The 26,169-nt window shown below is 38.7% G+C and overlaps 1 protein-coding gene across 10 annotated transcripts in view; it reads right to left on the bottom strand.

Annotated features, from left to right (window-relative positions):
* Window positions 1–26,169, bottom strand: part of DIP2C (disco interacting protein 2 homolog C) — a 585,449-nt gene that overhangs the window by 66,384 nt on the left and 492,896 nt on the right. For all 10 annotated transcript variants that reach the window (XM_072650057.1, XM_072650058.1, XM_072650062.1 and 7 more), the window contains 6 exons: window positions 22,931–23,054; window positions 22,145–22,266; window positions 16,227–16,338; window positions 15,969–16,078; window positions 12,865–12,995; window positions 1,086–1,254 (listed from right to left, as the gene is read on the bottom strand). In XM_072650057.1, coding sequence (XP_072506158.1) covers window positions 1,086–1,254; window positions 12,865–12,995; window positions 15,969–16,078; window positions 16,227–16,338; window positions 22,145–22,266; window positions 22,931–23,054 — 768 coding nt within the window. The remainder of the gene's footprint in view (window positions 1–1,085; window positions 1,255–12,864; window positions 12,996–15,968; window positions 16,079–16,226; window positions 16,339–22,144; window positions 22,267–22,930; window positions 23,055–26,169) is intronic.

Genomic DNA, 26,169 nt, shown 5'->3' with positions numbered 1-26,169 from the left:
TATTTGAAACAAGGAGCTATTTGAATTTGTCATGACAATATAAAGGACACACTAGGGTGTCCTTGTATTAAATGAAAAAAAAAATGGCACCCTTACTTCATGTTAAAGATAACATGGAAAATGAACAAATTGTCTTCTATAATTCTTTAAGTGAAACCACAATGAAATTTAAGAAATAATTGTTAGTATTCTTTGAAATATTGGTCTTTTGACATCTATATACAGTCTAGATATAAATTCTATAAATCCTTAAGGAGCACTATAATTCTCCTTTTTTTGAACTTTTCCTAGATGAAATCCTACCCATTCTTCAAATACAACTCCTTTACATAGCCTTTCTTGATCCCATGAGCTAAAAGCATCTTCATTCCCTGATCTCATGACATTTTGCATCTCTCTTATACTCTCACATGATACATACAACTCATTTGCAAATGAATTTTTCCTGTTTCCCTTTCTAGGCTGTTCCCCCCCTTCCCTTCCCTGTCCACACTATGAGCTCTTGGGTGAAGAAACTTCCCACACCAATTCAAGTCACTTGAATTGCCACTTCATAGTTTTGCCCTAGAGCATAAAGTAGAGTAGTTATGGAACTTTCCCAGGCCCCATAACCAGCGTGCATCAGAGGTGGAACTTAACCCAGTTCTCCCTGGTTTCAGTGTTGACTCTCTGTCCCTCATTCATTCACATAAAGCAAAGGTAAACCCCAAGCTTTCGGAGTTACAGTGATGAAGAGAAGTCATGATTCTGAATATTTCAGAGATCTGCCATTTGGTCCCTAACTCTACTTTGTGGCAGTGAGGTGAGAGAAATTTAAAAAAATAAGCTTAGGTGGTTTTCAAAGATTAGCATTTCTAATATCTTATGTGAAAACGGGCTTGGAAGCAGCAAACAATGGTATTCTGACTTTTATAAAGACTCTTGTTAGTTTGATCAAGAATTTTCCAAGTTCTTCCATAAATGTAATTTCTCTTCTTTAATGACTGCAACCAGGAATGTTCCCCATCAAAAGGGTAAACAGGCAAAAGATGCCCTGGTACTGCTGAAAGGGCCTGCCTGTTCTGAAAAGAGGTGGAACTGCTTACCTTCAGTGACTCTGTCTGTGAGCCTAGTCCCTTGGTGCAAAGCTCCATGACTGAGTAGGAACAGAAAGTGTCTCGGACTTTATATTGGCTCACAGCAAGAAGCCATAGGGCAGGATTGGTCTCCAGCTCTGAGGGAGGGATCAGAATAGACTGGTGTCCTGAATAAACACTGTGAAAACAGAAAACTACTGGTGAGGAGAGGGTCAATTCTCTATAGATAGTTTTCTTTTAATTTTTTAAAATTATTTTTTAACATTCATTTTTAAAATTTTGAATTCCAAACTCTCTCCCTCCCTCCAGTCTATCCCTCCATTGATTGGGAAGGCAAGCAATATGATAACTCATTTATACATATGAAGTCCTGCAAACATATTAGCTAGGTTAAAAAAAAACCAAGACAATTAAGTGAAAATCTACAGACATTTCAAAGGCAAACTGTAAGAAGTGTCATCATCTGATACCCAGAGTCCAGTCCCAGAACTATGACTAACTCTACGTAACCCTGAACAAATCACTCGGACTTTATACTTTGATTTCCTTATCTGTAAAATGAGAAGAAAGGCATCTGCCCTGCAGATCCCACAGACAATTGCAAATAATGATGTTTCTGAAACCCCTCTAAAGACTTATAGGTCAGGTAGTGTCATGACGTACCTTTATTAAAAACATCTTTTTTAAAAAAATAATAGACTATTTTACTTCTCATATTCTGAACCTGCTATATTATCTCTGTAAACCAATCTTACTGGAGCAGTAAGGATATCATTTTGGGAGGACTCTCACATTTGGTGGCGTCTGTGGTACTAACAATAATAACGGTTGCTGTTTCCCTCCCAGCCTGATTTAGTTTTTTCTAGCTACTTCTTAAACAGCCCTATTCACTGAATGCGCGATACCTCACCCTAAGTGAGTACCGAACAGGCCTTGGCCTAAAGGGCTCAAGGTCTCCCAGTGCATCCTGGGCCATCTCCAGTCATCCTGATGAATATCTGGTCTCTGGATTCAGATGGCTCTGGAGGAGAAGTGAGGCTGGTGACCAGCACAGCCCTTCCTCACTCAGAACAAAGTCAAGTGCAGTCATGTCATCATTTCTCTGATGGCATGGTCTTCTTTGGCCACAAAGGACAGACACAAAAACAACAACAACAAACGATAAGAATATTGGGAAGATGGAAAACTGCCAATTATTTTTATGTCTGCTTTTAAAAGGTTGATTTTTCCCTCTTTTCCCAAACAACAGCAAACAAATTAGCTAAGAAGGATGAAGGAATGAGACCTAGACTTTCACTCCAGAAAACAAGTTTTGAGAAATGAATATGCAGGCACTGGTTATTTCTAAGTCTAAACTATCTACTGCACTCCCAGCACAAAGTATAAGTTGGTACAAATGAGGTATTCACATTTGCCCAAACTGTACTTTTTTCATGGTTTCTTGGATGTCAGTCCTAATATCGACAGCTTCTTTTCATTATGATAAAATCATCCCACGTCAAGCATCTTCTTCCAATTGCCCCAGGCAAGCAGATACACTTTTTCCTTTGCTAAGGTTTATGTAAGAGGTAATTTCTTGTTGTAAAGAATTTTAGGAGTAAAGCAGTCACAGTATATGGCATCATCAAATGTCATTGTGCAAAACCCAATTTTATCTCCTTATGGTCAATATAGATTTTCTAGCTTTAAGAACTGCATCTAAGAGAAAAAAAACCCAACAGTTCATAACGTGTTTTATGAATGAATCAGGCTGACAAGAATTCATTCATTCATTTATTTTAAATGTAGATGTCATATGTTGTAGGATTCAAATTGAGATCTAGGTTCCAATCCATTGATCGTTCATACTACCATAGGCCCACAGAAATGATCTAGCCAAAGTGTCACATGGGTAATAAGTGGCAGAGGTTGGAATTCAAACCTGTCATTTGAGCCAAATCTAAAGCTCTTTTCTTCCACTACATCTTGCTTTACTGACTGCTCTATAATCTAAGAATTGGGTAGTCATACACATACATACATACATACATATACATACATATGTGTGTGTATTCTGTTCCCTTCTAGACACTAACATAATGAAATGTCTTTATTTGTCCTTGTATGACACTCAGAACCTTGTTCCGTACTTTTACTGATGGAAGGACCAGACCTGTGATTTCATCTCCATTTACTACTAAGAGGAGGAAAAATATTCAAATATTGCTCTGGTGTATTTCAAGATTTCTAAAGTAGCCACTACTTGCAGAGGCTATGTTAAAGCAACCCAAGATAAATTTTATGTGTCTTTTTAAGAATAGTAGAATATATATTTTGTTCAAACCAAGTCTTCCCTTTAAAAGGCTATTCAGAATATAAAAGAGAAATAACTGAGAAGACCATAAATCACAAATCACAGTTTTGGGACAAATCTTGAAATCTAAGAAATTAGGAAAAGAAAAAATTAAAAGGAAGTCTCCTTCCTTGTTAGTTCCCCAGCATCCAGCTGAACAAGGTGATTTGTATCTTTGATTAACACTTGCCTCAAATACGTATTTAGTCAAAGCTCAGCCTACAAGCAACAATTGACTATATCCCTAAATTCCTTTTAGACATATTAAGTGAATGAAGTTGTCATTTAAAGAAGTAATTTCTATCTAAAGGGAACAGAAATAAATGCTGCAAAACTAATCCTATTATTACACGTAAGCAAGCTCTTTATAATAAAAGCATATCCTGTTCTCCCACATGAGGTTTGTGAGGAAGCTGTATTCTGTTTGCCTTCATGGTTAAATGGCAGTTGCTGTTGGTTGAGTTCTGCTGTGGGCTGCACTACCCTACCATGGCCTGTTGTCAGTGGACTTGTTTTAAAATTCTATTTATTTAAAACAACAACAGTTACAACAAAACTTTTTCCAAATGGAAAATAACATACTGAGTTAGAAACTTGTTTATAATTTGGGGAAACTGAAAGGGAGGGACCTGGAAGGAGAGAAGAGGAGCCTGAGATGAATGCTTCAGGTAATATACATATAGAAGTAGGGATCTTTTGCATCTCCTCGGTCAGTAAAGGACTTTCTCTGACTTACAACTTTAAAGAAAATTTAGAACATTTACATATTAAATGGCTTTCGCATCTGTTCTTCCACCCTAAATTTATTTCACTCCTGGTTCTACCAAAGGGGAGGATGTCTTGTGGTTGTACAGATAGTTTGGAGGCAACACATGGCACTTTGGACTCTCAGCTTAAACTGGATTAGGAAAGGGAAAGCCTTTCCCATAAATCAAGCATTAAAATGGATTACCTCTGTGAAAAGGGGGTGATCTGAGTGAAGAACAGGGATCTAGGGGTATTTGGGGTCTTAAACTCAGCTCTAATGATGATTTTCCCTCTGGACTCTGCTGAACTTACCTAACCACAGGGGGTGCTCAGAGGATTAGTCATGGTCTATCAAGCACTTGGAAGATGAAAAGTGCTAAATATTATTAATTGCATTTTAGTTAAGTATGTATCCATCATTAAACTTGCACGTTCTTTTGTGAAACACCTCATCTTGTCACACTTGCTTGATTGGCAAGGATACTTGTTTGGAAACAAACAGCTTATTTCCTCCTCCCACTGGAATCTGTGGTGAAGTGACAGTGTATAATTTGTGGCATCATGGTTTCTCAGAAGATGAACGGGTGATGATGTCAAAAACAAAACTGGGACTTCACAATGAGATCAGAAGCACACCATTTTTCCCCCCACAGTTTTCTCTCTCATCTAGAGAAAATAGCTTAATGCTGGTTGCATGGAATAGTAAAAACACCAGAACAGGAGTCAGGTAATGTGATTCTGAGCAAGTCACAACCATCGTTTTCATCTTAGTTTTCTCTCTGGTCTACTGGACAGGGCTGTTGTTAGTCAATAAGCATTTATTCAGAGCTCACCATGTCAAGCACTTGTTAGGACACTCACATAAGATAATGGATGTGGAAACACTTTCAGAACTCCAAAGTGCCCAGCAAATATGAGTTTGCATTAAAATCAAAGGACTTAGAGGAAATGGAGTGAAATTCTAACATATACCAGTTTAGAAGAAGTAGTTATCTAACTTTCAGTGAAAATAAACTCTGAAGAAGAGTCTTGCACCCTAAATGTGTTGACTGTCACAGTAACCAGGTTAATGGATCTATAAAGCCTTAAATCTATTTTGAGCTTTTGTTGTTACTAACACTTCCGAAAATTTCGGAGGAAGGGGAGTTAGGAACACCAAGCCTAAAATTCTACAGGGAGAATTGGCTCAGGAGGGATGAGAAAAGCTCAAAGATGAAATTCTGATTAAACAAACATAAGTTAATACAACAAGGGAGAAGAGACAGATATGGATGCTCAGTGAATTCACTGATGAAGACATGGAAAGGAAAGAATCAAGAATAGGTAACTGAGGGGGGATACATGAGTATCATGGTCCTGGCAGAATAGTAAGGAATAGGAATTCTAAAGCTCAGAATGAGCCAGAACTAACGAAGAATGACAAGAACAAAAAGAAGGGCTATTTTAGTTATTCTGCTGGGGCAAGAGGAAGGCCAAACAAAGCTCAGGACCATGATGGAGAATGAATACGATAATAGCAAAAGAGACTGCAGAACTACTCAAGTCTTTATTTTGCATTCTGTGGAAAACACTCTTCCCTTCAGATTCGGAAGACAAATGCTTGACAGGAAATTGAAATCCAAGATAAGTGATTGTTTGCTAAATCTGATGGCCTTTTCCTTAGTCTTTGCAGCTTTTGATACTGCTAACCTCCTCTTGAACTGAGACACGTTTTTCTCCATTGGCTGCCATGACACTGCTTTCTCCTGCTTCTCCACTTGGCTGACGGATACTATTTGTCTCATTTATTGGATCTTGTCCCTTGACACGAGTGTTTCCCCAGGGCTCTGTCCTGAATCTTCTCTTCTATCTCTAGAAACTCTCACTTGGAGATCCTCCATTCTCATGAGTTCAAGTGTTATTTCTCCACCAACAACTCCCAAGTCTAGATAGCCATGCCTAATCTGTCGTAATATTTTAATACATGTTGATAAATGCCTGGTAGATTTTTTTTCTCTTGGGGGTGTTCTTTGGCATCTCAAATTGAATAACCAAAACAGAACTCATTATTTCCCTTTTCACAATCTACCCTTCTCCTCTAAATGTCTGCATTTGTGGACTTGACCCCTCTCCCAGAACCCATGTAACCTTGGAATCTTCCCTGACTCTTTTTCCTTAACCTCCATATACATATTCAACTGTCATGCCTCATAGCACAGCATCTGTCCCTTACTCTTTACTCACACATTAACAACCTGGCTCAGGCACTAATCACCTGTAGCGTGCATTTCTATAACAGTCTACAAATTAGCCTTATTGCTTCCAATTTCACCCCTCTCCAAATCAGTTGCCAAAATAATCTTCCAAAGGCACAGAACTGACCATGTCATTTCCCAGACTTCCACTGTCTTCCCATTGCCCATTGTATAAAGTACAAACTCCTTAACCTTGAATTGAAGACCTTCTATAGTCTAATGCTAATCTCCATTACTATCTTTATTTTCCACTACTTCTCTTCAAAAACTACATTCCAGCCAGATACTAGACGCTAGTAGTTGCCACATGAATTTGATACCTTATGCCTCTTATATACTCAGTTCCTACCCTGGAACATCATATTCTTCTCATCTCTGCTTCTCACAATCTCTGTCTTTTTTAAGACCCAGATCAGGTGCCACTGCTCTCTGAAACCATCCTTGATCCCATCCCACGTTGGTGTTATCTCCCTGCTTAATTTTCTACATGCTAGAGGCAGCAGCTAGATGGCACAGTGTACCTGAGATCAGAAAGCCCTGAGTTCAAGTATGGCCTCAGATAGTTATTAGCTGTGTGACCCTAGAAAAATCATTTAACCTGTCTGCCTCAGGATCCTCAACTGCAAAATGGGGATAATAACGGCATCTGCATCCCAGGATTGTTCTGAATATCAAATGGGATGATATTTGTAAAAACACTTAGCAGAATGTCTGGCACCAGCAGGTACTTAATAAATGGATGTTTGTTTCCTTCCTTCCTCCCTCCGACATTTATTAGTGTATATGTTGCATTCCTTCTCTCTCTCATTCCCTTCTCCCCGAGAGCATGTAAGCTCTTAAAGGGCAGTGACTGTTTCGATTTTATCTCTGAATCACCCAATCCAGTGGCTCACACATTGTGGGGGTAGGGGGTGAGGGAAGAATAAGCACTAACACAGCCCTACTATATGCCAGGCATTCTGCTAAGCACTTTACATATATTATTATTATTACATATACCACTTGATTCTCACAACAGCCAGGTAAAATAGGTACTATTATTATTATCACCATTTTACAGCTGAGGAAACTGAGGCAGCCAGGCTAAGTGACTTGCCCAGGATCACACAACTAATTAGCATTTGAGGCTGGATTTGGCTTCAGGTTTTCCTGACTCCAAGCCCAGTGCTCTATTTCCTACACCACTTAATGTGTTTAGTAGCATGACTTAGGGATCTGTCCTTCCTAACTGTTTTGTTTAAAAATAATTTTTTACAATGACTTGGATAAAAGAATGGATGGCAAGCTTATCAAATACATCAATGACTCAAAGCAGTGATGGATAGCTAACTAACATACTGCATAAAAGAATCAGGTTCCAAAGAAAGATCTCAACAGGCTATGGCAGAAGACCAAATTTAATAAGATAAAAGTGAATAGGAATAATTGTAAAGCACTATACTTAGGTTCAAAACATTAATTGCATAAATATGGAATGGGCAAGCCATGACTAGGAAGCTGTTTGTGTTTGAAAAGACCTGGGAGACTTAGTGGACTGGAAATACCATAAGAGTCAAGAATGTAACCCAACAGCCCCCAAAGATAAGGTGAAGGTGAGGTGACAATCTTGCTGCCTTCTAATCTAAGTCAGGCCACTTGTAGAGTTCTGAAAGTTAGATTTTTTTAAGGTCACTGTTCTGAGGAAAGTGATCAAGGGCAAGAAACTGAGGGAGTGTAGCCTGGAGATGAAAAGATTTGTTGGGTGTGTTTCTGTGTGTAGGGCAATGGAGAATATTAGGTGTTTTAAAGCATTGAAGATTTTACAAATTTAAGTTCTTTAGCTGAAGGACAGTTTGTAAAAAAGGGATTAGAGTTGTTTTGCTTGAACTCAGAGGGTAGAACTAGAACAAGTGAGAGATGTTATAGACAGATTGGTGATCTGTATAAGGAAAATCTTCTGAAGAATTCTTTACTAAAGGAGAGATAGAAAGCATTATGAAATGCAAAATGGATAACTTTGATTACATTAAACTGAGAAGTTTTTGCACAACCAAACCCAATGCAACCAAAATCCAGAGGGATGTAGTAAATTGGGAAAGAATTTTTACAGCTAAGCTCGGGGATAAAGGCCTCATTTCTAGAATATATAGAGAACTGACTCATATGTATAATCATACAAGTCATTCCCCAATTGATAAATGGTCAAAGGATACGAACAGGCAATTTTCAGAGGAAGAAATTAAAGATATCTATAATCATATGAAAAAATGCTCTAAATCACTATTGATTAGAGAGATGCAAATCAAAACAACTCTGAGGTACCACATCACACCTATAAGATTGGCAAACATGACAGAACAAGAAAATGATAAATGCTGGAGAGGATGTGGGAGAGTTGGAACACTAATTCATTGTTGGTGGAGCTGCGAGCGCATCCAACCATTCTGGAGAGCAATTTGGAACTATGCCCAAAGGGCTAAAAATGTGCATACCCTTTGACCCAGCAATATCGCTACTAGGACTATATCCCCAAGAGATCATAAAAATGGGAAAGGGTCCCACATGTACAAAAATATTTATAGCAGCACTCTATAGCACTCTATGTAGTTGCCAAAAACTGGAAGTCAAGGGGATGTCCATCAATTGGGGAATGGCTGAATAAATTATGGTATATGAATGTAATGGAGTACTATTGTGCCATAAGAAATGATGAACAAGAAGACTTCAGAGAGGCCTGGAAGGACTTATATGACCTGATGCTGAGTGAAAGGAGCAGAACCAGGAGAACTTTGTGCACAGCAACGACCACAGTGTGAGAGAGTTTTTTCTGGTAGACTTGGAATTTTGTAATAACGCAAAAACTTCTTATAAAAAAAAAAAGTCCCAAAGCTGGTTCTCAAGGCAAAATGCCTTTCACACTCAGAGAAAGAAATATGGAAGTCATTCACAAAATGTAGCAGATCATGTTTGTGTATGTGTATGTGTTTGTGTATCATGTTTTGATTTGTTATATGATTTCTTTCATTTATTTTAGTCTGACTACATAGCATGACTATAGTGAAAATATACTCAATAGGAAAGTATATGTAGAACCTATACAGAATTGTATGCAGTCGTGGGGAGGGAGGGGGGTAGTGGGGGGTAGGTGTGGGGGGGATAAAATCTCAATTGTATGGCAGTGATTGTTAAACATTAAAAAATAATAATAATTAAAAAAAAAAAAAAAAGGAAAATCTTCCTAACAGAGTTGTGCCAAAGTAAGATAGGCGGAAATGATAGTTAGTGAGTTCCCCATCATTTGATACCTTCCAGTGGAGGCTGGCACTGTTGTACAGTGAGGCTTTCTGTTCAGATCCTCTTTAGAATAGATGTCCTCTGGTGTTTCTTTGAATTCTGAGATTTTTGGACTCTGAGTTTTTGAATAACAAACTCCACTATACAGAGTACTTAAAGATAGGCTAAAACAGTCTATATAACCAGTCCTTCCTCTTAATTCAGAGAACTAGCATATTCCCCAATTTGCCTATGAGTCTAGCTTTGTAAAGATAATTTTTTTTAAAAAGGTTCAGAAGTAACCAGGTTTTCACAGGTGGCAGAATTCTCAAAGTGACTTTTAGAGTTTGAATCACTGATAGCCTTAGAAAGCAAAAATCCTCTGTAGCTTGCATGATATCATACACAGGAGGGTTAATACCACCATGTTGCTACCTCTGCTCTTGGAGTCATGCATACTGTACTGGGTCTTTTCTACTTCCTCCCAATCTATACTTTGCTTCCTCCTCCACACACACCCCTCATCCCCTGCCCTAAATGTACCCACACCAATGGTACTGCCAGGGATCACCACATCCATTTATTTTTCCCCTCTGTGAAAGATGTTGTTGGCCTTTAGTGGCTGCCTACCAGTTCCTATACCTGACTTGCTTTCCAACAGGGTCACTACCTTAGCTTTGGATTGAAGGAAAATATAGAAGGATAATAAACTGCTTTCTACCAGGATCACATCTATAATGCTAATTACTGGATTCAGACCCTTGCCCTGGTTTGGGCGAGGATCTTTAATAATGCTGTTAGAAGGAAAATACATAACGAATCCTCATAGATCTGGATATAGACAAATGGATATTCGTTTTCTACGATGTTGGTAATCTGACATTTTGAAAAATGACAAAGACCAAGCAGGGGTGACTTCTGATTTCAGTAAGTTGCATGTAAACTGCTATGGAGTTTCTCTGAAGGAGGCCACAATTTTCTGAATCTTTGTGTATGTATAGAGCTCAAGTAAAGTGCTGGAAAGTTCCGGGACCAGCCTAGAAACCTGTATCTCATTGTGACTTTGAATGAGACCCTTTTAGAGTACTGTAAGCTGGTGTGTTAACTCAGACTCAAGCCCCAAGGCAGCATTATTAAGCAGAAACAAATTGGAATAATAGAAAATTTACTTCTGTTGAAAGGATAATGAGAGAACAATTTCTGGGCTGAAAATGGGATCATATACCAAGGTAATAGGGACAAGGTCTAACAAGCATATGCTTTATGTATCTCATAAATCATAATTATGCACCGGGAGACATTATACCTCTTATCATTTCTGAGCTACTTACAAGAATTGGAACATAATATTTTTACTAATACAAAATTTTATTCCATATCCATTTGTGAAAAAGGCTTAACCATGGACTTAATTGGATTGCCTTGCATGATCTTTGGAGCAGTTCTATTTTAAATAGTCACCCTTTCACATCAAAGATTGTTATGTGTTCAGGGCTGGGTATCAAAAAATGCTTAATTACTTCTCAGTTGAATTTCTCAGCTGAAAGTTAAAGCTGATCATATTTCTCTATTTTACCTTCTCCCCAGTACTTAGGTAGGACTTGCAGAATTTTCTCTTTTAGCTCTATTTCCTTGATTCTTTTTCAGTACTACTAGATTCAGTTCAACTCCACAAACATTTATTAAGTGACTGCTCTACACAAGGTACTATGGTTCAACATGAGCAGGAAAATCTAAATGAAGCTGATAGGGCACAAGGTGTTCCACCAGAACCTTTGAGAGTGACCTCATCTGTGTGCTGATTTACTCTTTCACTAAAGGTTCTTGCCTGTTTCCCTCTTGTAAAATGCAAGACCAAAGACAGAAGGATAAGGACAAATTGGAGACTGTTTAAAGTCTAGCTTTCTAGATTGTAAACTTGTTGAAAGCCAGGACTGTGTCTTATCTCTTCTGACACAGTGCTTTGCATATAACAGCTGCATAATAAAGGTTCATAGAATGAATTAATGAATGATATTCAAGAATACTTAAGAAATCTATCTTTCTATATAGGTATCCATACACACATATACCTAAAAAGGTGATAAGTGATCAAGGTAGAAATGTTTATTCTAGAAAACCAAAAATTAGTCCTTGTAACAGTGTAAACAGAAAGTGTGTCATAAATTTACTAATTATTCTTTCCTTGCTGTACATATTAGTCACTGTTGGGACTTGGACCTAATACATATCTTGCTTAAGCAAGCAAGGTAACCCTGACAAAAATTCTTTTATGCTCCTGAATAATCTGTTGTTTTAGAAATTTCAGGGGTAGATGTTCCAGAGCCTATGCACTGAAGAGTAGGGTTGCTCAAGTCCCAGTATCTACTCTTTTGTAACTTCACTAAAGTTCCATTTCTATAGAGACTTTTAGAGAACAAAGGGACCTATAACTACCATACCTTTTTACCAGCCCCAGGGTCACAGTTTTTGAGCAAAATATGTTGCTGTGTTCTAGGAAGCATTAGAATATAGCCAAAAAAAAGCAGGTGATTTAGAACCAAAAGCACTCAATTTCAATCCTCGTTCTGCTATTTACTACTACTTATCTGAGTTTATGGCCAAATCACTGAACCCCTTCATCCAAGGTTTAGTTCCACCATCTATATAAAATAAAGGAGTGGGACTTTAAAAAACCCAAAATAAAACCCCCAAATGGAGGGAGTGGGCAAAATTAAAACTACCATATACCCCCAATATAAAATCCATTTCAGGGGTATTTGTTTTCCCTAATGACTGAAACCAAGAAGAACACAAAAACAGTCCTGGCAGTGTGGCGTTGTCTCATCTGCTGATTTCATAAAACATCAGTTTGCTGGGGAGAGAAATTGTTCCACATCTGTTCTGTGGGTTTGAGATTCATTGGTGCTTAGTTCAATGAAGACAGAAATGCCCTATAAAATCAGAACTGCTATTCTGACTTTCTCATCAAGAAGGCTTACGTACAGCTAAGAGTACTCTGGCCACTCTCTGAAACCTGAATGTTTTAAGCTACTTCCCATGAAATCATGCATTATTCACAGCACAAATACACCCTGGGCTACAGCAAAATCTCTAAAATATTCCAGTTACTCAAGGCTGCTTGCTCTTTCAAATTGTGTAATTGTTCTAACTGGAATGTCTGCAGATGGTGCCAGAAGAGAAGTGGTACATGCGTTTTTCCTTAAAAATTGGGGAATCTTACCTGCAGAGGCACCAGAGGACAAACCCAAGCCCACAGTAAGGGTCCAAACATATAGCCACTTCTCTAGAGGGGTAAAGCTCACACTGCAGCTTAATAGAACGGCAAAAGGCACTAGTGGCCGCATGGGACATCTGTAAGACAAAAGAGCAGTCAACTAAAACCACTATCTAGTAATAGTAGATCTTTCAGCACCTGAGACAGCGATACCAAGGGCCAGTTTGGGGCTGTGCTGGAGTAGTGGGGGAGAGCTATTAGATCCACTGAAAACATCCGGAAATATATCCTTGGTTGATGGGTTAGTGAATCAGTACTCTACCATCAGCATAGTGCAACTGGCATTTACACACAGATGTGTCCTGGTATCCAAGTAAGCATCATTTGGGCATAAAAGAGGTAGTCTTCACTATAATTTCATTCTCTTAGGGGGCAATGTGATAAAGCAGAAATACTTTGGGGGTTTTTCTCATTATTTGCTTTTTTAAATTATGTATCATATTGAAAGAGAGTAGAATTGTGATTGTTTCTTTTCACCCCTCAAAACTTCTGTTTATCAAGGTGGAATGGGAGAAAAATGTGTGGAAGTATATTTTGCTACCACTCGTCACCCTTAGCAAATCAATTCACTCCTCTCATCCCCAGTTTCTTCCTCTGAAAGATGGCTATTTTACAGGGTTGTTGTGAGATAATAGGACTGAAAGCACTTAGTCAATTATTAAGTCCTATATATTTGGTATTGCCATAATATACAAAGTGGTGAAGACCAAAGATCTGAACAAACTTTTAGCAAACTTTATACAGCAAAAATTAGAGTAAAGGTAACAATCTAGTCATATTATTTTTAAAAAACCCACACTTTCTTGGGAATTGTAGATCTGATATTTTCTGATAAGCAATCAACTCATTTCCTTTTCATCTATGACCTGCCCACCCTTCCAGAACAATGGAACCATGTTGATGGTGGTATTTTTCTGAAGCTTATTAAAGTTTTTAGTGGTACAAATTAGAAAGAGCAACCATAGACCAGATTTTTTAAAATCTCTAAATGTGTATAACCTACAAAGTCATATCAAATGTGATGTTTTTCTTTACTCCCCTCAATTAAAAAACTGAAAATGAAATGAAAGTTAAAAGGGAGATTAGATTAGATGGCCTTTGACATCCCCTTCTGAGTTCTGGATCAAGGATGTTATGAATTGTGCTTCCAGCATCACCATTAATGTTGCACCTGGGCACCCATCCTCAGCCAAATTCATAATTACATTCTTGCCATCAGACCCTCAATCAGTACATGATATGTTCCATGCATAGCAGACAAACACTGTAATTTACACACAAAACAATTAATTTTCTTGGAAGAGGCTATTTACCCGGCCAAGCCAGATGGAAGGAAAAACAAAAGCGAAAGAGGCAATATTAGGACTGGAATTGTTTACTGAATTTCAAGCAGGTGCCTGATGTTAAATGGAAAGCAGAATTTTATTTAATTTATTAAACATTTTTAAATGTCTACATGGTTGAAGGCACTGGGAGGTGCCAGGAATGTTAAGTTAAAAAAGTCACCATCTTTGTCCACAAAGAGCTTGTAATCTAATAAAATAAGATGTACACGTAATTGTCCATAATACAGGGTGTCCCAAGTCTTAATGTAGTTTTAAACTATTAAAGCTTAAATAATAGAGTGTATAGAATGTGATAAACACATGGGAAAGGTCAAATGTAGACATATGAGAGATTTGGAAAGGGAGGGATCACTTTCATTTGTGGGTCTAGAAGAAGAAAAGGATTTGAACAGGCAAACATGTAAAGTAAATCCTATTCAAATATGGAAGACTGCAAGTAAAAATGTTCCATGATACAAGTGGGAAAGACATGACAGGATTGGAGAATAGATCATAGTCCAATCTGGCTGTTACTTAGTGTGGTTTATGAAAGTAATGTGAATCCAAGTTGGACATATAGGTGGAGGCCAAGATGCGGCAATCCTTAAAGGTCACCTAAGTGAGGAAGAAGATTCCAGGGTTATGAGCTTTTGCAATTTCTAGAATAGTGGTACCATCAAGAGAGGGGCAAGTACTGGCAGAGTGGATAGAGTGCTAGGCCTGGAGTCAGGAAGATCTGAGTTCAAATATACTCTTAGATACTTACTAACTGCATGATACTGGGCAAGTTATTAACCATCTTTGCCTTAGTTTCCTCATCTGTAAAATGATTTGGAGAAGAGAATGGAAAATCACTCTAGTATCTTTGCCAAGAAAATCCCATATGGGGTCACAAAGAGTTGAACATGACTGAAATGAATGAATACCAACCAGGAAGAGAAATAGAAAAGAGGGAACAAGTGTTTTGGGGGCAATTAATTCTGATTTGCAGGCCAGTCCTCTTTCAGATGATTTACTAACTAATCAAGTTTACTCTATCTTAATCCATTCTCACTGAATTTTTTTTTGGTTCTTCCCCAGTTTTCTCCCCTGTTGAGATAATTTTGAGGTTTTCACTGTCAGTCATGTTAGTTATCATATGTTAGTTCCATTGGGCACATCTTGAGCTCAAAGTTTTTTTCAGTGTATTCTAGCACACAACATACCAAACTAGCAGGAACTTAGGAGAAAATAAGGGTTGGAAAAGATCTCTCCATTGCATCATACTGCCTTCTAATGAAGCACTGACTATACATGGCTGAATGCTAGGGGAGATTATGAAAACAATTCTCTGAATTGCCAATAATGATAGCCAGTATTTATATGCCACTATCAGGTTTGTGAAGTGCTTTAGAAATAGTATTCATTTGATCCTCACAACAATGCTGAGAGGTAGGTAATGTTATTATCCTGACAATGGAACTGAGAAAACTGAGGTACAAAGAGGTCCCACAGCTAACAAGTGTCTGAAGCCAAATTTGAACGGAGGTTTTCCTGATTTCAGGCCCAAGGCTCTATCTGTCTGCACCACAGATTTGTCCTCTCCTTTAATGACTACCCCTTTTCAGTTCTCGACAGACCCTCAGGAGTATATGATCCTGTATGAAACATTATGCCCCAAAACAAATACAGGAGCTTCAGGGGCCTTGAGAGGCAAGCAGGTTATGCTGCATGTAAAACTCTCACCTTTACTCCAGCTAGCATTCCCGTTGTGGATACACTGAAGTCAAGGTAAGCCAGTGTATCTGGGTTAGAAGGTTTGTAGATTTGGGCAGGCCGCTTCTTTGGCAAATCATCTGGGGATCAAAACAGAACTGTTAGCACGTCTTGCTGAAATTTGGAAACATTCAAAGAAAAGAGGTTCAGATATAGAGTGCTTCAGCTTCAAAAGTAATTAAACAATCCACCGTGAATGAGAATTAATGGATTTGTTTGAATCCTTACCTGTATCCAGTATGGGGGGCCACGTTCTGACATCGACTGCTGCTGCTGCCTCTCTGGATCGTAACAATTTGCATATTAGTTGTGTTGTCATTAAACAGGCAGAGCGACTCACCTAAGGAGCAGGAAAACGACCAAGCAATTAGTACCATGCGCATCAAAGGAGACAAAGTCAAACCTGGATCAATATCAGAATGAGTAAGTAAAAAACAAATTAATAAGAATAATTAATAATAGCCAGCATTTAAATAGCACTTGAAGGTCTGCCGAGTGCTTTGTATATATGATCCTAACAACAACCCCATAGAAATAGATGCCATTATTATCATCCCCATTTGACAGATGAGGACTGAGAAAAAGGTTAAGTGACTTGCCTATGGTCACATAGCTAGTAGTGACTGAAAATGGATTTGAACTTGGGTATTCCTGAATCCAGGTCCAATGCTCTAATGACTACATTAGCTAGATGCCTCTAATAATAAATATTTAATGAATATTTCTTACATGTAAGGCCCTGTATTACCTAAATATTAGGATTGTTGGGGTAGAAATTGATTTATCAATCAACCAACAAGCATTTATCAAGTGCTTACTATATGCTTACTACTTACCAAAACAGACAAAAAAAATCCCTGCCTTCAAGGAGCTCACCTCCTAATGGGAAACACTTGTATAATATAAGCATGTGCAAGATATAGACAGAGAATGGTAAATATTACTAGAATAACATACAGCAGTGGTGTTTGTGTGTTTACATATGTGTGTGCATGCCATAGTAATGATAAGTTTCAGAGATAAAATAATATTTTGAAATAACCTAGCCCAACCCTTTCCTTTTAGAGAAGAAGAAATGGACATAAGTAACTTGTTCAAGGCCACACAAAGAGTGTGTAACAGATGTGGGATTCAAAACCAGGCTCCACCCTCCAATGCAGTGCTTTTTCCATTCTCAGTGATAGATCTTACCATCTAATGTGAACAAATCAGAGCTCTTACTAATGAATATAGGTTAAGGCGAATAATTTCTTCCCTGTGAAGACCCAATCTAAAAATGTTAGAGTACAGCATGGATGGTAAATTCATTATGGGAGCTCACTCTATCAAGATCAGAGATAATGTAGAATATGGGGCCCTTTTTCTCCTTGGGATACCATGTTGTTTAGTTGTTTTTCAGTCATGTCCAACTCTTTGTGACCCTATTTGGGGTTTTCTTGGCAGAGACACTGAAGTAGTTTGCCATTTTCTTCTCCAGCTCATTTCACGGATGAGGAAACTCAGACAAATAGGGGTAAGTGACTTGCCCAGGGTCACACAGCTAGTAAGTGTCTGAAGCTGGATCTGAACTCAGGAAGATGAGTCTTCCTGATTCCAGACCTGGTACTCTGTCTTAGCTGCCCTGGAACATCATCTCTACCTCTTATTTATAATTCATCATTTTATTCAAAGTATAGCTCAAGTGCAACACCTCCAAGATACTTTCCTTAATGGCCCCTTTCTCACTCTTAAAATTATTTTGTATAATTTTGTATGTGTTTATATCCTCCTGGTACATTTGAGGGCAGAGGCTGTTTCCATCTTAGTATCCACAGGCCTGGCAAAATGCCTGAATTATAGTGGGGGCTTAATAAATGTTTGTTGAAGTGAACAGAACTCTACCTGACCATTCACACTCTACAAAGAACATATGAATGAACTGCTCCCACAGGGCAGGAAGGTACAATTACTATTATTTTATTATCTCTCTATTATTGTTATTCTAAATGTCATCTCCACCTATCAGGCAAAAACTATTCTTTTGATTATCAAAAAACTGTTTAAATTTGAGGTAGTTTTCTTTACCCAATAGATAAAGCTTCTTACATATGTTTCCTTAAAAGCAGATCTGACAGCGTGACTCTCCTACTCAACTAATTCTAGTAGATTCCTATTGTCTCTAGGATTGCCTCTGTTAACCTTCTAAAACCCAACACCACTTGGCCCCAATCTATCTTTCAACCTTCACTGGACATCGTTCTTCCTTCTGCTGTGGGGAGCCAGCTAAATTGACGTTGTGTTTGTTCATCACTCACTCTGTGCTTGTACGGTGATCACCCTCATGTACTGAATAAGTCATTGAATCCCTCTCCTCTCTTTGCATACATCTCAGGTACCATCTTCTACATAAAATCTTTTCCAAATTCCTTCTCCCCCAAATGCTAGCTCCTAAACTTCCTTGTACTGAGCTACCTTGTATGCTATACTCTCTACATTTTCACATGTACTTAGTCTCTCTCCTCCATTAAAATCTAATCTCCTTGTCAATGTAATGATTATTTCATTCTTTGTACTTGTGTACCCAACACCTTGCACAGGATCCAGTACATAGAAAGGGCTTCCTAGGCATATGCTGATTGATTAGCCCTGTTGGTTTCTCCTCCAAAAGATACTCCAAAAGTTTTCTTCAACTCTTACCATCTATTTGGACAGCATTGCAGAAATATTTATCCTCAGCTGACAAAGGGAACAAGATACTCTTGACATTTCAGAGGAAACTTCTTTAAGAAGTGATTCCTCATTTCATGTTGCCCGGTGTGGCTCAAACACAGGGGGCACAGGTGGACCCTCAGTGCTGCTTGACAGGCCTTGTACTGTAACCAGCTTATGACTTCATTTCCTAGAGTGACTGACTACTCCAGAATTTTTCCTTTATTTTCAAGCTCCCAAGTGCCTCTCCATTACACACTTTTATAAAAGATAACTTGTCTTCCTGTTTCACTGAAACATGAGCATTGTCAAATTTATCGCTATAAACTTAACATTATCACCCACAGTCTACTCCTTCCCTCTGGTCAAAGGAGTGGTATCCTTAATCTTCCTAAGCTTAGTCTCTCATCCCCCTGTGTTTGTTGTATGATATCTCTTTCAGAATATTGGTTCCAGCAACCATATATTCCATTCTGTCATGTACCTCTGATACATAACTGGAAGGGATATCTAACACAGTGGATGGATGGTAAAATCAGAACTGAAAAGGCCCTTGACAGGTCAGAGCTTTGAACTGTATTTAATAAGATGAAATTCAATAAGGACAAAGGTAAAGTCTTACCCTTGGCTACCAAAAATCAGCTTCACAAATAAAAGATGGGTGAGGCATAGATCAACAGCAGTTGATCTGAAGATTTTAGCAGACTCCAAGCTCTGTGTACAACATCAGGATGATGTGGCAGCCTAAAAAGCTAAGGAGATCTTGGCCTTCATCAGAGACATAGATACAGGAATAGAGAGTCAGAGGTTCCATTGTACTCTGTCCCTGTTAGACCTCACGCAGAGTGCTGGATTGAGTAGTGGGTAGCACTGTTAAAGAAGGATATTGATATTTTGGAGAGCATCCAAGGAATGGCAACCAGGCTGGTGAAGGGCTACTTTAAACTTGCTCTGGCTCCAGAAGGCACAATTAGAAGCAGTGAGTAGACATTGTAAAGAGGGAACTTTTGGTTAGATGCCAAGAAAAAATTTCCTAACAATTAGAGTGTTCCCAAAAAGGAATGGGTTGTCTATAAAGGTAACAGTTTCTCCCTCTTAAGACATCTTTGAGTAAAAAGCTGGATGACCACCCAGCAAGTATGCAACAGTGGGGAATCCTTTCATGAATGGTTTGGACTAAGTGACCCTTGAGGTCCCTTCCCAGTCTCAACTTCTGTGAATTCTTTGTCTCCTTTCTATCTGTCTGCAAACAATTCTCACTAATCTGAAAAGAAGCCTTCTATGTATTCTCCTACCTCCATGTAGCCACCATTTCCTCCAAACTTCTTGGAAAAAAGTTCCTCACCCCTCTCTGTTCCCTCCAAACCTTATAACATGTCTTCCACATCACCACTCTACTGAAACTACTCACTCATAGATTGCCAGTGGCTGGTAATTCCAATGGCCTTTTTCAATCACCATCATCCTAGTTTGGCATTTAAAGCCCCTCACAATCTGGCTTCAACCTGTCCCTTCGGATTTACTTCAACATACTACATTGTAGCCAAACTGGCTTCTTGTACATGACATTCTATCTCCTCTACCCACGATGTTTTCTATTCTCACTTCCGCCTCCTGGAATCACTAATTTTCTTTAAGGTTCAGCTTGGGTGCAACTGCTTACACGAGACCTTCTTTGATTTCTCCTCGTTGTTGGTGCCCCCATAATTACTTTGTATTTACCTATTTTTATACATCCCCATAGCAGAGGGTAAATTCAGACCCTGAAGGAAAAATAGGAGATTGTATATTTCAGGTAAGTAAAAATACCACCATCACCCAAGAACCTGATGGAGACCACTTAGGACCCTGAATTCAACAGCACTGGATTTTCTCCAAGACCAGACCACTGGTTATGCTTCTAGCCTAGGCTGCAAAACCATCCCTGAGGGAAGATCACTGTCAGTGGGGTCCATCTTCCTTACCACCATCACCAACTGCAACTGATAGCTGGGTAAACCCAAAAGGGGCACCCCCTCGGCCCCTGGACTACTGGTTCTGCTTCTATGGGAGCTGTAGCCTCAGCTACATGACCCCATAAAGTCAGTTCTTACTCTCAGAGTCCTTGGCATTGTCAATTACTCCACCATCAGAAATTTTATCAGTGGAAATGACATAAAAAATGACTTTGCCATTGCAGAAGAAACCTTCATAATACACACAGAGACTAATACATATATATACACACATATATTATATATAATATAAATATATATGAAAATTTGTTATAATTTATATTACAGTGTGAGCTTCTTAAGAACAGAGATTGTCTTAATTTTTTTCTTTTGGTTTCCCAGCATATAGTACACTTTCCACAAATAATTGCAAACTAAATACTTCTGATTTATTCAAGATCCTTGAACACTTAGAACCATTTTTTTGTCTTGGTCTTTCTACTATCTAGCACATTCCTATCTAATGTAAGTATTTTTGTGTTAAAAAATACTTGATGATTTGAATTGACCTTTGTGCTTCATTTGACAATACTGAATCTCCCCTGGCTTCAGAGCAGCTACATTGCTAATTCCCCTGCCACTTGTCCAAATGATCATTTTTTGGTCTCCTTTGCTGCCTCTACATTTTCTTTCCGACCTTTTGTTCCTTGCTCTTCCCTTTCTTCTCTTCATGCTCTCCCTTCGTAGTCTATCATACCCACACCTTCAACTGACACTGAAGCAGATGATTCCTGAATCTCTCTTGCCAGCCCTGGTCTCTCATCTGAGCTTCAGGCCCATATCTCAAAGAAGAACCCCCTTCCCAATGTTCTAACTCATCCTCAACATGTACACGGTTCCTTATTACCTTTGCCCCTAAATGTGCTTCGAACTTTGTCAGCGGCACCACCATCAGCCCATTTTGGAATCTTTGCCCCTCTCTATCAGGGTTCTGGACACTTAACAAATATCCCTTGACTTGGATTTATGCATAGTCTTGAAGTACACTGACCCTAGCAACTAATCTCTCTTATGTGTGCCTCTGGACAAAAAAGGGGATAAAGTAAGAGAACTGGCTTGTCTTAACCTAAACTGAAGTCTTATCATAGCACAGAAATGATGAGTATTTCTCAATGGCTGTTGTGGGGTTGGGGGGGAAGTCTACTTCCTATCAAGATAACAAGGCTTGGGGCTTGTGTGAACATGGGGCTGGGGTCAGGCTCTATCTGTTATCTAAGGAGCAGCCCAGCTGAAAAAGGAAGTGGCTCATCACCAGAAAGTTGACCCTAAGCAATGAATTCTGGGGTTTTGATTACTATTCAACATTAAGACATTAAAAAGGAAACCTGTCTACCACTTACTATCATGACACGGAAACCTTCAAATGCATGCAGACAGGAGTCGCCTTATGTTTTACTACAAAAGGCAGCATGCATTTGCTTCTTCTTCAGCTCACTCAGTCTCTGCCTTCCCAGACAGCCTTACCTCCACAATCATCTTGACAGTCGGTAATGTTGTGGCGATGTTCTGGGGGTGGGGAGGTCGGACCGTTATTGGCACACAGCCTGCATATAGGCAACCATAAAAAGCCGCGATTAAGTCTATTCCTGCATGAAGAACAAAACAGAAAGTCTCAGCTGAAAATCAGACTGTTTAATCAGTCACCCCTGTCAGCATAGATACTACTCTGAAGTAACTTAGAAGAAGGTTAAATGAACAGTTACGCTCTTTTAACAGACTTCCTTTCCAGTGCCTCGTCCATATCTATTAAGCTTCACTGATCACATTCATTCATTCAATTCTTTTGGGGCACGTAATGCCCAAGGAGCCCCCAAAACTTTAATCTCTCCATTATTTCTCAGAGGGATTTTGTAATTTTGGCATCACTAATTGGTAGTGAAAAGATTTAATTACCATCGATTAAACAAGCAACAGCAGGTGCCTAATAAAATAAATTTAAGCAAAAAGAAAATCTTTGCCAAATGGTATTTTTTTTCAAACTTTGTAACTAGCTCATTGTGAGATTGCGGTGCCTGGAAATGCAGTACCTAGACCCCTGTACAAATCCGTATAAACCAATTTTAGTTTCCAGAGTAGAATATTAATGGGAGCTTCACCTGAGTATGGTTTGCAATTGAACTCACTGTGAGAGGTTTGTGATTACACAGGTGTGTTTGCTGATGAGCACCAGTGTACATGATGATGAGTTTCTTAGCTGGGCAGTGCAGGTCTCAGATGTCTGGAGCCCCATATTCTGCCCAAGTCTCTCACCTGGGGGGTAAACCAAGGCCACGTGATCTCCATCTTGCAAGTGCCCTCTTTCCATCAACATAACAGCAATCTTCTCAGCTCGTTTATGCAGCTGGACACACGTCAAGGAGTTGGCTATCGTGCCCTGCATGTGAAGAGAAGACCAGATCAAATGAGGATGTGTGGCTTTTTCAGTCCATCAGTTACTTCTTTGCTTCCTGACCAAGGGGGATGCTGTTTAGAAAGGCAATGTAATGATAATCTATAACATTATTTAATGATAATCTATTACTCATAGGGTAAATCCTTCCCTCACAGTCCTGTTTTGAGATCACTTCATAATTCTTAGAATGCAAGATAAATGTGAGTTATTATTCCTACTGTCATTACCCTTAGGACAGCTTTGAGACAGGGAATGGAAAACAGGATTATGATGTTTCACAGAATTTTAGAGTTGGAAGGGAACTTTAATAGCCCTCCAGTCCAACACCCACACAAAAGTGAGAAGGGTCATACAACTTCCCTTTGAAGGCCTGAGAAGAGGACCCCACCACCTGTTCATCCCACTACTGGAAAGCTCGAAATGACAGGGAGTTTTCCTTAACAACAAGCCAAAATCAGCTCCTTTCCCACCATGATCAATTGTTCCTGGATTTACCCTTCAGGAGTATGTACTTGCAATACCTGAATATTTCTTTAAATAATTATCTGAAATGTGGCAGTAAATGCATCAGTCTAGTGATTTAAGGACCTGCTGCACTGAATGGCCAGATTGTGGGATCCGTACCTCTTGCAAAACTCACCACTCCCACTAAAAAAGAGATCAAAATCGCAAGGTATCTAGGAATGAATTTTTTAAAAACCACATTTATCAGAAGGATCAGAAAAATGATGACTTCTTGAGGAAAAAACGGTAAAGAGTGGTATCCAATAAAGACATGAGATTTAAAACCACAGCTCACATCTACACAGCGCTCTAAGATTTTCAAAATGCTTTCCTTCTAATACTCTCATGAAGGAGAAGGTACAAGGAATAATGTCCCTATTTTAGAGATGAGGAAACTGAGGTTTGGAAGTTAAATAATTTGTTTATAATAACACAGGAAGTATTTGAGGTGGAATTTGAATCCAGGTGTCTTAACTCCAAGTCGGATGCCATGACACATTGCCCTTCTAGGAACATACACAGAAAATTGCAGCAGAAAACAAAAACATCTCTGTAATTAAAATAAGGACACAACTTGCAGGCTGTAAGTAGTTATATTTGTTCTTTCCACTCATACTCTTTATACCACAGCAGGCCTGTCAATCCCATGGCCCACAATATTCCCAAGTGAGGTCTGAACCAGATTATAACATAATGGGGAAATAGCAAAATAAATAAACATACAATAGAACACAGATAATATTAATACTTTTCTAAGTCCATATGTAGCCCACAGGGATCCTTATAGATGGCTTATTGGCTCCATTTCTATCTGAGTTTGACACCATTGGGGTACAGCATTTCCCAGGGTGAAGAAATTGCAGGATAACTTTGTTTAATAGTTTTCTGTTCTGTTCAAATTGTATTTTTAAAAGTTCAGTAGGAAAAAGGAGCCTGGAGCTGTTTATATAATAAGAAACTATTTTTGTCAGCAGGAAGTCAGTTGTAAAAACCTCACAAGTGGAAAAAGACTAATTAGAGTATATCTTTATCCAGAATAGCCTGTATGTATATAGGGAAATGAAGTGTCATAGAGGAATGGCCACTAGAGGGATCCTTCTCGAAAGATGATTGTCATGGGATTTGCCAGATTCAGGGAGTTGCTCTGAAACTGGATTTTCATTCCTTTTCTGCTGGGACACTGGATAAGAGAGGACGTCTAAAGGGATGAAGGGGAAATTTGAAACCCAGGCAAGGGAATGAAGGAAGCTGTGCAGTAGGAGTTTGATTTCTCTTTGAAGGCACTAAATGAATAATTAGTCTGGAGGAAAAAAAGCAAAACAAAACCTAAAACATCTTTTTGATAAGCAATATATAATCATGTGTGTTAACTCTTCCTGAAGCAGGTAGAGGAGAATAAACTAGTGAACATATAAGTGAACAGATTTGAAAAGATGTAAAAGTTAGAAGTCTTGGTTTCATTCATCTGTAACTGAAACAGTCAAGCGTACCGAAAGGTGCTTGTACTTTGGTGCTGATACTTTGAAATTTTGCATTTGTTCAAAGAGCTCATTTTCTAGATCAGTCCCCTTAAATGACTTCTTTAATTTCCAATCTTTCCACACCTACCTTTTCCCTGTTTGGTGCCAACAACAACAACAAAAGGTAAAAAGCTTCTACAAACTGATCTTTCTGCTTCTCTAGAGACAAGAGGTATCTCACACTAGAAATTAACTCCTTCACCTCAGACTCTTAGAATCCCAAACTTTCTTCAAAGAGTCCAACTCGAATACCACCACCTTCAGGATGACTTGCCAGTCCAGAAGCTACTGCTCCCTCATAAATTATTTAGTATTTTCTCACATTAGAAGCAACTGGTGGCAGAATGGATAGAGCTCTGGGCCTGGAGTCAGGAAGACCTGAGTTCAAATTCAACCTCATATGCTTAATAATTGTGTGACTCTGGGTAAGTCTCAACCTCTGTGTGCCTCAGTTTCCTCTTATGTAAACTGGGGATAATAAGGTTGTTGGGAGGATCAAATGAGATAATATTTGTAAAGTGCTTAGTGCAGTGCCTGATACGTAGTAGGTATTGGTTGATTGCAGTACAGAAGGGTCAAATGACTTGCCCAAAGCCACGCAGCTTTTGTATCAAACCCAAACTGGAACCAGAAGCCAGGTTTCTAGAATTCCTATCCAGGGCCCTTTCTACTATATTATACTTTACACTTCATGATGCCTTTTTTTAAAAATCATTTTATGAAAAACGAAAACACTATGAATTAGTTAAGGTGTTCAGTGCTTTGAGTTGGACCCAGGAAATGTGTTTTGAGTTCTATGACAAAACCTATTTGCATTTTGATGAGTATTGCCTTAAATTATTTTTTGGAGTATTGTCATTTTTACTCTATCAGATCTACTAAGTGTCACTTTAATTATGTCTTATTTTAGTCATTTAATTCCCACAATATTTGCTAGTTTTTTCGTTGTTATTGTAAACAGAGTCTCTTTTGTCTGCTATTTTCTTGCTCTTATGGCCAGTATATAAGAAAAATGTACATAATTTATGTGAATTAATCTTGCATCCTTTAACCTTACTGAACTCATTTATTGT

This window comes from Notamacropus eugenii, chromosome 3, assembly GCF_028372415.1.
Source record: "Notamacropus eugenii isolate mMacEug1 chromosome 3, mMacEug1.pri_v2, whole genome shotgun sequence".
Classification (NCBI taxonomy): Eukaryota; Metazoa; Chordata; class Mammalia; order Diprotodontia; family Macropodidae; genus Notamacropus; species Notamacropus eugenii.
This window is presented reverse-complemented; position numbering and strand designations above follow the sequence as displayed.